At 39.7% G+C, this 12,703-nt stretch overlaps 1 protein-coding gene across 1 annotated transcript; it reads left to right on the top strand.

Annotated features, from left to right (window-relative positions):
- dnai4 (dynein axonemal intermediate chain 4) lies at positions 1–11,677 on the top strand. Its single transcript, XM_008299892.1, has 17 exons — positions 1–53; positions 156–306; positions 984–1,147; positions 1,284–1,384; positions 1,537–1,693; positions 2,836–2,975; positions 4,785–4,949; positions 5,162–5,347; positions 5,479–5,633; positions 6,784–6,870; positions 8,149–8,303; positions 8,398–8,540; positions 8,926–9,023; positions 9,144–9,242; positions 10,706–10,932; positions 11,026–11,179; positions 11,339–11,677. The coding sequence occupies exons 1-17, from the start codon at positions 1–3 to the stop codon at positions 11,381–11,383; spliced, it is 2,280 nt and encodes a 759-aa protein (XP_008298114.1). The 3' UTR covers positions 11,384–11,677.
- The last annotated feature ends 1,026 nt before the right edge of the window (positions 11,678–12,703 follow it).

Here is a 12,703-nt window from a genome sequence, read left to right as displayed (position 1 = left end):
ATGTCCAACTCCAAAGAAGACAGAAACAAGAAGAGGACTCTGGTTCTGAGGCCGTAAGTTGACAAGTTTTCAGAGAAACTCATTTTTTATCAACCCGGTCTCTGTAAACACACATGCTAACCGCTAAGCTAACTCGCTGCTCTGCCGCCCTCCAGCTCCTCTCGGGCGGCGAACGTCTCCGTGTCCGGCCATCATGGAGTGAACCTGAGCTCCAGACTCACCAGCAGCAGGAGGAGCCTCAGTCTGGGAGGAGGCAGCAAAATCCTGGAGAAGAGCCACGTCCAGACTCCCAGACAAACTGTCCGGGTAAGAGGTCCAGTTCATGACTTCAGCGAGTATCCACGTCCGTTACTCAGACTAACAGCGCGCTGTTGTCCAACTGCTAAACGAGTAAAAGTTTTCAGTTAGAGACGTTACTTCAGCAAAAGTATGTATTTAGTAAGTAGAATCAGGAAAATGTGCTTAATCTTCTATATTATGGATATTACTTAACTATTCATGTTTGAGCATTTTGTTTTAGTTGTTCAAAGTAAATTACTGACGATTCTGTAAGAAGGACTTCAGCAACTAATATATTTGTTTCTGATAATATGCTGTTTATTTCCTCAGTTAACTACCCATTTCATTTGTATGTAAAAAAAATAAATAAATACAGTAATAAGTGCCACCCTAGTGTCCATGCCTCAGAATTATCAAAATAAATACAAATTATTATTATTTTAAAGCATCAAATTATCACACTATAGAAAAAGAAAAGTAACATGTTTCAAATAAAAAACACTAATTGTTACGGGGATTATCAAAACATGACAAATACAAATATATAAGTAGTGTAATGTAATGTAATTTAATTGAAATGTATTTTAATTATTGATTAATCTGCTGTTTATTTTCTCAGTTAAGGTTCCATGTGGTTGGTAGAAAAAACTGATAAAGTCCAACTCCTTTTGCTAAGTGGTCAGTTGTTCTTCTGTTTGCTGCAGGTGTTTGATGAAGATGGGAACGACGTCACTCCTCAGCCGCTGTATCAGGCAGATCCAGGAGCAACTCAGGCCAAAGGCAGCAGGTTCTTTGTGGATGAAATCTCTGCTGGATCAGCATCAGATCAGACCACAGCCACAGGAAGCTTCACCATGCAGTTTGCCAGGTACTACAGTATCTATCTATCTATCTATCTATCTATCTATCTATCTATCTATCTATCTATCTATCTATCTATCTATCTATCTATCTATCTATCTATCTATCTATCTGTAAAAATACACTCTGACATTGTTTTCCAGATCAGTATTTGGAAGCAGCAGAATATCCAGCCAGTCTACCATAGAATCAGTGAATGAGGAGATGGAGGACACATTTTCCAAACGAGACCTGCCCATCCCAGGTTCATTACAATAATATACTCTCCAGTCTGTTGTCTACTCCCTAAATGCTGCAAAATCCAGTGACATCTCAGCTCTCTGTGTTGTGGCAGGTAGCTGCAACATATCTTCTGTGATATTTGATTAAAGATTTGTCTTTTTATTTCTCTGCCAGACGTGAAGCTGAAAAAAGACACAGTGAAAGAACAGGTGACAGAAGATATGTTGAAAGAGATCGTAGACGTCGTCCTCACTGAGACAGACACCATCTCACTGCTGGACATACCCAGCACCTTGGTCTCAGTGGATGCTGATGACGCAGATGCTGTCATGTGAGTGAAGCCCATTACTTCCTGATGTTTTTAACAGTTTGACAAGAGTCAAATTGTGTACAAAGCCAGCTTTGAGTGGGAAAGATGAAACACTTGTTCTAAATGTCTGTGAAGATTCTCAGTCATCCAGGTCATGGTTATTCTCGTGGATTAATGGTAGCAACTGGACTTGCTTGAGTTCCTTGAAGACGTTTCACCTCTCATCCAAGAGGCTTCATCACTTCTGACTGACTAGTTGGGAGTTCCAGATACTTATATCCTTAAGGCTCCATTAACACCTGAGTTTCAGTTTCAGTTGGGGGTTGTTACTCCTCCCCCCCGTTATGTGAGTTGTTAGTGCGCCTGCCACAGTGGGGTTCGTTAGAGTCTTTTGTGGCTAGGTGTGAATGTGGTTTCATCTTCCTGGGGTGAGATCTTCGGACTGAATTGTGAACAGGTGAGCGATGATGCCTCAGACCTCCACCTCTGTTGAGGGATGATCTTTCCAGTTTGACATAGGTGGCTTCTTTCACCCCTCTCTCAAAACATCCATCCTCCCTGCAGGCCAAAATCTGTACGTTGTTGTCTTCAAATGAGTGTCCTTTGTCTTTAAGATGCAGGTGGACTGCTGAGTCCTGTCCTGAGGAGCTGGCTCTTCTGTGCTGAGCCATGTGCTTGTGAAGTGGTTGTTTTGTCTCCCCAATGTACAGGTCTTGGCATTCCTTGGTGCACTGGACTGCGTACACCATGTTGCTTTGTTTATGTCTCGGTGTCTTGTCCTTAGGGTGAACCAGTTTCTGTCTCAGGGTGTTGGTGGGCTTGAAGTGAACTAGAATGTTGTGTTTGTTAAAAATCCTCTTGAGCTTTTCAGAAACTCCTGAAACATAGGGGATGACTATGTTGTTTTGTTTCTTGGTCTTTACTTCTCTGTCTCCTCTGGGTTTTGTAGAGGATTTGATGAAAGACCATCTTGGGTAGCCACAGGTTTTAAGCGCTGTTTTGATATGCTTTTGTTCCTCCTCCTTTCCTGTTGTCCTGGTAGGCACGTTCTAAATAGACTGACTGGGACACACATCCTGTCAAATCTGTCAATGAATAAGTTAAAAGCGTATATTCTTGCTTGGTTGTAACAAGCTGTTGTCATCTCCGCCCTGTTTCCACAGAGAGCGAAACAATCAGTATGCTGAGCTTTGCAGGAACAAGATGGGTAACGATAAGTATGTCGATCGATCGATGCTGACACTCAACGGAGCAGCTAAAAACAAACATGTCCAGACTGACAGCGTGGTCATGGTGGATGCAGGTTAGTCTCTGTTGATCTGTGCCACTTTCCTCAGTAATGATTCATACAAATGTGTAGACGCTTATGAGGCAGGCCGATTTACCATCAGGAAGCTACAATAATTCATTTTAGGCAGCTTAAATTAAACATCAGGTAGACAAAGAGTGGTAGCTTTCTTCTGGTTTATATATAGATAAATAATTATTAACTATTTATCCATTAGCTTGAGCTAACTGCATGAAGTATTCATTCATGACTTTTAGCCACAACTCCTGAATCCCTTTATTTAATACTGTTACGTGCAGAGTGGAGGATTTGTGTGTGTGCATGTGTGTCTCCCTCTCACCTCTCTCCTACAGGTAATTATTGGAAGATGGGCCGAACCTGTGGATTTCCTGTTGCTGCCACCTGGGAGCTCCTGAGGAGTGGCTGATTGGCCCGTGCTTTGGCTGGTTATCCAATCAGTTGGAGGATTCTCCTTTATAAGCCCTCATGCTCCATTGTTCACTCTCTGCCTCCTGTCTGCTGTCATTTCACATATTGCTGTCAGTAGTTGAAGGTTGGTGGTAGGAAGGTGGTCAGCAGAGGTAAGATTGGGTACCCTATACATGCACACACGTAGTTCACTTTGTTATGTTCACTAGGTTATGGGTTGTTGCCACTGTGTAAGTTTTGTTTTGCTGTCACTTTTAGAGAAAACAGCCAGGCCTTTTGTTTTCATATTCTTTTTCATTCAGAAAGATTTGAGTTAGGCCCTGTTTTATTATATTTATTTCTTTGATTTGGCACGACCCCACAGCTGACCCTTCCCCCCACACTTTCCTCAACCTTCATTTTGTTGTTTATTTAATTTATTCAACAATTGTAAATAAATAACTTATTCACTGCCATTCACTCTCTTGTGAGTTCTTCCCTGTTGACAGAAGGGTTACGTACTGTAAGCAGGAACGTAACAAATACTTTTATTTGATGCTTTTCATTCTTTACTGTTCCATACTTTCAGTTTACCGTTTCAGCTGTTCCATCCATGACTTGTAGCTATTTTAACAACAACCTTTAGCTCGCTGATTCAACACTTTATTTACTAATAACAGCAATTTCCAGTACTTGAAGTATTTTTTATTTTACTTTGACATTTATTTATACCATTAATCCAGCAGTTGGCTAATTACCTCAGCTATTTATTCATTATTTGTTTCTAGCTATTTTATCTATTTAGCCATAATGTTTGGCATACTTTTTAATCTTTTAATTCTATTTAATCTTTTTAATTTGCTTTTAGTTTATTATTTCAACTTGTGTTTAATTACTTCAAACTTTTTTTTTTTTTAACCTTTTAGGCTCTTTTAAGCAAATGATTTTAACAATTTTCCAAACATTTGTTCACGTGTAGCTTTTAGACCATGACTTTAGTAAACATTTTAGCCATTTATTCAGTACTTTCAGCTGTCTGTTTCACCTGTTTATCCATTACTTGCTGTTATTTTAACATTTTACCAATTTTTTAAAAATCATTTATTTAGTTTTAGCTTGTTCTTCATTACTTGAACTATTATTTTTAATTGCTTTAATATTTATTTTAACCATTTATCCAGCACATGACAATTTATTTGCACTCTTTAACTGTTTACGTACTACTTTAGGCTATTTTAACCATTTATTGACCACTTTTAACTGGCCATTTCAACAATGTATGCATTACTTTTAGCAATTTAACCTATTCTTGTCATTCAGCTACATCTATTTCAACCATTTATCCAGCAGACTACTTTTAGCCCATATCTACCAGAAAAGTTAAAGTTAAATCTTTTCATGTCTCCATGTCCACAGCTGCGACTGTTACCACCTGGGACATGTATGACACCCTGTGCAGCCCTGAGCAGGAAGAAACAGTTGGGAGACCCCAACCAGAGATGTCAGATTACCAAGAAGCTGTTATGGACTCCAGCAGAGCTGCAGAGAGGAGTGTGTCGGTGGGCAGCACAGTCAGTACAGGTAACAGTGAAGGATGCCAAGTGTGGAGGGGATGTTATTCTGTAATTAATACTTAACTTATTGTTCAGTGTTTTCTTTTTCATAATTTAGAACTTAGCTGATATGGAGTCTTACAGCTTAAACTTCTTTTACTGTTTATTAGGGCTGTTTTTTATTTATTTATTTATTTTTATCACCAGACATGTTATATCTCATACATATTTCCTCTTCAGTCAGTGCTTCCAGCTCAGTAAGAGACGTGGATGCATCTGGAAGCACTTCAAACACTGAGTCGGAGTGGCAGCTCATCATGCTGTCAGAGAGCTTCCAGCACAGCTTACTGGTGATGGAGAGGTGCATCTTGCGAAACAACTTCCAACGTCAGCTGGCTGCTTACAGACAGCTGCCTGTACTAGAAGGTAACCTCAGCCTGTACTGCCTGATACTATACATATACTCACTTTTATTGTCTCCGAGCCTTGAAGGCAAATAAAGTGATCATAGGTACTAATGGACAAATCAATACGTATGAATGTAATGATTTTTCCAGACCCAGACTGTCCAGTGAAGCCTGAGACTGTGGAGCAGAGAGAGGAGAATACAGACGACTCTCAGTCTCCAGCCCTGCAGTGTCTCTGGGCTTTCAGCTGTGAGCTGAGCAGAGGACGTAGCATCAGCAGCTTGGCCTGGAACAAGAAGAACCCGGTAACTGAGAATAGAGAACAACTACTCTGAACTACAAAGGCAGAGAGCAGCAACTACAGAAACAGTGACGATGAAAAGAAAGAGTTTAAAGTTTGAGGATTCTTGGCCAACAGAAGTTAGAAAATTGCAGTTTTGTATTAATCACTGTCTCTAGCTTTTCACAAAATCTAAAATATAATAAAATACTGAATCTAAAAGGTGCAGGTAAGACATAGTGTATACAAACACAATATGTTTCATGCTCATTGAAATTAATGATCTAGTTTGATAAATTAGTTTTTTTTAATAAAATACTATTTAATGGTAGCTTAATAAATAAAATCAGATACATTTCACTGGAGTCAGAGGCTGTAGTTATTGCTGGTCTGCCAATCTAGGTCAATTAGCTTTTTGCAGCTGTAGTTTTACCTTTTTTCTCCATTTCTTTAGATTTAGCTGCTGCATTATTTGTGATACAACAAAGTGAAGTGTGCAGATGTTGGAATTGTTTTTTAAATATAAGAAACAGGACAAAGTAGGTAGATTAGTTTAGCTGAGGCTATCTTATTCAATTCAATTCAATTTTATTTGTTTAGCACAGTTTACAACATGTTATCACACAGCTCTTATCATGGTAAGGTATAGACATTACAAATTTAAACAGAGAACCCAGCAGTCCAAAGCAGCCTTTGGACTACTGAGCAAGCGGTTGGCAACGGTGGGAAGGAACCAAAATTATGAGCTAGCTGGTACGAGTTCAGTCACAGCTCTTTAGGTTTTACATGCTTCTACATTGCCTGTCATGCATTTTTGTTGCTGTGAAAAAAAGAGAGTTTGATTTTCACTTCCAGGACCTAAAGTCAGACTAACTTTGACTCTTCGCCCTGTCATGTTTAGTGTTGGTGCTGAAATGTGTAAAAAGCCTGATTAATACTGTGCCTCTCCTTTGTATGGAACATGCACATCATCATACTGCATAGTCTTGCATGCTGATATAAATTCAGCATTACAAATGAATGCTAACAGACTAGGTGCTGCTCTTGCTGACACTTTTACTACACTGTTGACGAACATTTACTTTTGTGGCTCTACCGTTATCTCCTTTGTGTAAAATGTTGATGCATGTCCCTTCACTTAAACATGTCTGCATGTGCTGTACTTTCTGCACTAGGACATCCTGGCTGTGGGATATGGTCAGTTTGACTCCGGGGACCAGAAACAAGGTCTGGTGTGTTGCTGGTCCATCAAAAACCCCACGGTATGACTTTGTCTAGACACTGATTTACTTTCCCTAAACTTCATCTGTCATCTTCCTGAGTCTGATAGCTCCTCAACAGCACGCAAGTTGTTGAGTGAGGATTTACACTTCCTACTAAAAGTATTTAACACTCTTGGAAGTTTTCTTTTTTAGTACCTTTTAACATTGAATTGTGTTCAGTGATTCAGTTAAATCAACACAGGTACAGGAGTTGGTGCTACAAATCACAATTAATGAAATGAATCATCTGAGTACAGTATATGATGTGTCTCAAGGGACTGTGTTAAAAAGACACCTGTATCTGGCAGGTCCAGTCACTGGTGAATCAGTGCTCCTGCCTATAACTACACCATGAAGACAAAACAACACTTCAGGCAATTCAGTAAAAAGGTTATTAAAAAACACAAACCAGGTGATGGACACAAGTCACTGAATATCACTTGGAGTACAGTTAAATCTATAATTAAAAAATGAAAAGAATATGGCACATGCATTATTCTGCCTAGAGCAGGTCATCCTCAAAAACTAGTAAGAGAGGCTACCAAGGCACCCATGGCTCCTCTACAGGAGTTTCAAGCTAGTATTCACCAGCTTGCTGCACAGTGGGGATGGTGTGTTCAGTGTCCACCAAACATAGCTTCTAGTCTGATGGCCAAGAAGCTCAATTTTGGTCTCATCAGATTAAGAATCTTCTTTGAGTTGACTGCAGTCTCTCACATGGCGTCTAGTGAACTCTAGTCGAGATTTACTTTGAGCTTCTTTCAACACTTCATAAAGCTTTGACTGGTGAAGAACAGGCAACAGTTATACAACACTATGCACAGTCACCCTAATCTCAGCTGCTGAAGCTTGTGCCTCCTTCAAAGGAGTCATGGGGTTCTTTGTGGCCTCCTTCACTAGTCTCTTTCTTGCACACACTCTCTCAGGTTTTGAGGATGGCCTGCTCTTCATTTCACTAATTGTGTGACTTCTAGCCCTAATTTGCTTCATCTGTGTTGACTCAGGTGAGAGGCTTTAAAGGGGGTCAATACTTACACAATCGCTTATTTTATGTTTTATATTTTTCATTGACATGACTTTGTAGAAATCTGTTTTCACTTTGACATGAATGAGTCTTTGTTTTTCTTTGTAAATTCTTGTCAAAATTGAACTTAAATTGACCCTGATTCAATGTTGAAAAGCAATAAAAGGGGAAACATCCAAGAGGGGTGAATCCTTTTCATAGGCACTGTAGTTTGTGTGTGATTGCCATCCGTTGTCATGTGTCTCCTCCTGCAGTGGCCTGAACGTTTCATCCACTGTGACAGCGCTGTGACTGCTCTGGATTTCTCAGCCAACAGCCCCAGTCAGCTGGCTGTGGGGATGCATGATGGCAGCATAGCCATCTATGACCTGCAGAATCAAGACAGCAAGTCAAGTGTCATCAGCAGCCGGTGAGGACTGCGTGTGCGTGGATAGTGCAGCTTTTCCATCACACACAGTAAATAAATGCTCACGTTGTTGGTCTCGTTTTGTCTCTCTGTGCAGTCAATGTCCCGACAAACACTTGGGTCCAGTGTTTCAGCTCAGGTGGATCCAACAGGAGCTGAGCTTAGAATCTCTCTTCTCTGTGGGTGCGGATGGCAGAATCTGCAAGTGGTTTGCCTTCAGCGGTGGCCTTGACTGCACAGGTACTGTACTCAGCATCATGATGTGGCTTTGAGAATGTCCGTTTAGCAAACACATAGATCCAAAGGTAAGCGAAATGGTTCTGTAACCTGTTTACAAAATCTCTGTGTGAGTAGTTTTTGAACACACATGTCATCCAGAAGTCTAAGGAATTTATAAGATCTACTGGACACAATAGCGTTATTCAGCTTCAGTTCTGTATTTTGTGTATGTTTTGTCAAATTGGAAAATTTGAAAAAATAAAATATTCATAAAAATGTGTTGTACCGAACTGCTGACGTGTACAATCTCTTGTTAAATGTGCACGTATTCAGTGGTTTCTTTGACTGTAACAAAAACATTCAGAACAATAAAAATGCATTAACTGTACAACATCTCTTTCCACAGACCTGATGAGGCTGAAAAGTGCTAATAAGAAAGGGAAGACCAAAGAAGATTATCTGTCACTACTGAGTCCTGGTCTCTGTTTTGACTTCCATCCAATAGTAAGTTGTCAATAGCAATTTGTTAGATCATTGCTGGTTTCCACTCAGCGCACAGTCTATGTTCTTGAGTTACAGAAACTGAAATCACTGTTTTTGTTGTTGTATTGCTTCCTTCTGCAGGACCCCAGAATCTACCTGACGGGTACATGGGAGGGTCTCATCCACAAGTGTTCCTGTTCCAACAACCAGCAGTTTCTGGAGACTTACAAGAAACACTTTGTAAGTTTTTTGTCATGATTTAAGCCCCCACCTCCTTCTGATAAAGCCTGCAGCCTTTATGTAATGCTCCAAACTAACTGCAGTGTGAGCTTGTAAGATCTATTACCAACAATGCATTTCTTATGGACTCTTTCAGCTGTTTCCCTCTGCTACTACACGTGTAACTTAAGTTTTTCAAGGTTTTGTTTACAGTTAAGAGTAAGAGCAGCGTTTTCATGAAGAGGTCCGTGTATCACAGTTTTTTCTTGTAAACACTCAATAACATAGAAGCACTGTGCAGAAGTAAAATCTTTTTTTTCTCAATTAAATGTGAATTGCTGTAAAACTGTCAAGGATATGAGCAGAATCTAGTTCATTATAGGTCATGTATATCAGTGTAGGGTTTTAACAAGAGTCATCTTTTCAGCTTCAGACAGTGTTTGACTTTTTTTTTACCAGCAGGAGGCAGCAGCTCTTTACTGGCTAATACAAACTCCTCCATTTGGATGTGAAAGGAATGTGGATCTGTCAGTCTTTTTGCAGAGTATATTGCATGTGTATTGTTTGCATTTTAAACAGCACCAGTTCTCCAAGCTGCTTTGGACTCAGTTTTCCAAGGTGGTTTTTGACTAGGTTTCTTCAGCATCCTTGACAACTTGCCACAGTTGTGAATCACAGTGCTTCTGTCACTTCATGTAGTAACAGACTGATTCCATGATGCTGCAATCAGGGCTCTGTTTTTGAAAGGATTTTAGTTCAGTTTTGAACTTGATTTTGGACTGTTGTTGAACTTAGTTTTGTAATGGTTTGGACTGAGTTTTGGATTGGCTTTGAAATTGGTTTTGAACTTGGTTTTCAATTGGTTTTAGACCTGGTGTGGACAAGATTCAAGGTCTTTTGTTGGTCACAAATACATACATGGCATAATGCGCAGTGAAATGCGTTGGTGGACTGGTAGACTGGTATTGGACTAGTTTTGACCTTGGTTTTGTGGTGACTCTAGACTTAGTTTTGGACTGGTTTTACACTGGCTTTGTGCTGGTTATGGACTGATTTTATCCTGGTTTTGGACTTGGTTTTGTAAATTCTTTGGACTTGGTTGACTTGAAATTTAAAAACAATTTATCCTGGGAAAAAAATAAATCAAGCTAAAGTTTCTTAGATACCATTTAAAAAATCTGTTTAGGATAAATACGTTTCAAGCAAATCAAAAATGGGTGAGCGGAGGCCCCCTGATGATTTTAGAGGAATAACCCGAAAGTAATCTTACATTTTTTCTGTCTCTCTAGCATTCCCTTTGAATTTTTAAGATTTATTGGATGCTTGTAATATTTTTTGTTGTTGCAAAAAACAGAAATTGAGTTTCTTGCTTGATGTTAAAGCTGAATTCTTTGACCATTCATTGTTGTCCTGACATATGTTCGGCCAAAGTGTTGAATAATCAGAGACAAACTGAGTGATATTGACATGTTGCTTCCTCTCAGTGTTCTGTAAACTGCATCACATGGAATCCTCTCAGTCCTGATGTGTTCCTGAGCTGCTCCGCTGACTGGACCATCCAGCTGTGGAAGCAGGACCAGCTGAAGCCGGTGTTGGGCTTCACCTCCACCCAGCAGGCCGTGCACGATGTCAAATGGTCCCCAAAGTGGGCCACGGTTTTCGGAGTTGTTAATGAGGGACAGCTGGAGATCTGGGACCTCAATTCAAGCATGTGAGTCGGACTAAGAGAAAGAATCTGACTGCTTTCTTCTCTGTTTACCTCAGTTTGTCTCTCTGATGTGTCCTGTCCACCTCTGTCCTTCAGTGAGGAACCAGTTATTGTGCAGCCTGCTGCCCCTGGAGTGACGATGACATCCCTGCTGTTTGCCAGACAGACAGACTGTGTTGTAGTTGGAGACAGTGATGGACAAGTGACCGTCTACCAGGTCAAGAACCTCAGCGTGGGAGTAAGCAGCCAGGTGAGACAGAGGAACAGGTGGCCTGTTAGATAGTTTGGCAAATACTCAGGGTAGCAGCTTCAGTGAGGGGTAATGTCATGCTACTGTCTGTGTTAATCTCCACCAGAAGACACACAAACAAAATGTTCTGAAAATGCCTTTCTGGATCTTTTCTTTCAGGTGGGTGTTCTGCAAGACCTCCTGCGCTCTGCAGCTTCCAGATAACTTTAAGAAACAGACAGATGTATACCTAATCCATTTGCGTCTGTGCTTGTAAGAGACTTATCCGTATGAAGAAGTTAAAGTACATGTGTAAGTCGCATGTATAACTGCCATGCAGAAACTAATGACAGGAGTATGACAGCAGAGATTACTGACATATATCCAATGTATGCATGACAAAAGTGTCAATCACAATCTCATAATTTCTTAGCCTTTTATTCTTCAGTTCAAAAACAATCTCTGTGGCAACAACCATCTTATCAAATTACAAATGATTAGATAGCACTTTCCCAAAAAGACACCTGCGATGATCACCTGTAACCCACAATGATACATTCATAAACATTCATATAGCTTATAGTATGACAGTAACAGCACAATTTCAAATTGGAGCATCATTTGCATAGCGAGATTAGCATGTATGTTGCAAGACACAAAAACAATAAAGAAGAGAATCCATAGGTGAACAGAAGAAACACTGCTAAACACAAATAGAATAATTTCCCTTTCTGAATGACTTTAATCAACCACCTTTTTGGATGCCAAAATTATTTCTGGCAAACAAAAACATCCCCCAAATGTTTTATTAATATTATAATTGTTAAGATTTGAAAGTGTATGTGCCTTGTTTAGTCTAACTCTAATTTTTACTTTTCTATATGTATAAAACTGTTCACATTCTGTTTTTGTTTTTTTTCAAAATAAACACATACCATTGATATAATGAGTTACATTTCTTTGTCTAAAACATTAAGTATATTAAGTTTCTAATAATAAAGTGCATTTGCTGTTAGGAGTCACATGGCTCTGTTTCCAAATGTAAAACCAAATATAATATGAAGTCCATAAACTACATGTTGATATATTCAAACCCATAATGAAGAGGCTTGAATTACAGTACATGTCACCACATCAAGTCATGTATATTCTCTGGTCAGTGATCATAATGCAAATCATCACCTCAAAGGGGGGTTTGATCCCAATATGTGACCTATATGACACCAAAATCCTCTGAGTCTCTGGCACAGGAGGTTTGCAGCAGCATTAGTCAACATGTGGGGATGATGTGATCCAAACCAAAGTTAATGTAAGTGTTGATATTCCATTGCCTGTCGGTGAAAATTCCATTTTTGTTCAATTATTAACACAATGTAAGTAATATGCAAAAATCAGCGGAAAATCACTGTTTGGTTTAAATGCAGCAATACACGGGATATGATTTATTATGAGCCAACCACTCACCAGGATAGGCGTAGGAATTGGGTGTGATGCAAGCTGAGCATTGGCTCTGTTGACATGGAACGTAAGCTTGACATGCCCAAT

Source organism: Stegastes partitus, unplaced genomic scaffold, assembly GCF_000690725.1.
Source record: "Stegastes partitus isolate 25-593 unplaced genomic scaffold, Stegastes_partitus-1.0.2 Scaffold1477, whole genome shotgun sequence".
Lineage (NCBI taxonomy): Eukaryota > Metazoa > Chordata > Actinopteri > Pomacentridae > Stegastes > Stegastes partitus.
The sequence above is the reverse complement of the archived record's forward strand: the minus strand, read 5'-3'. Positions and strand labels throughout refer to the sequence as shown.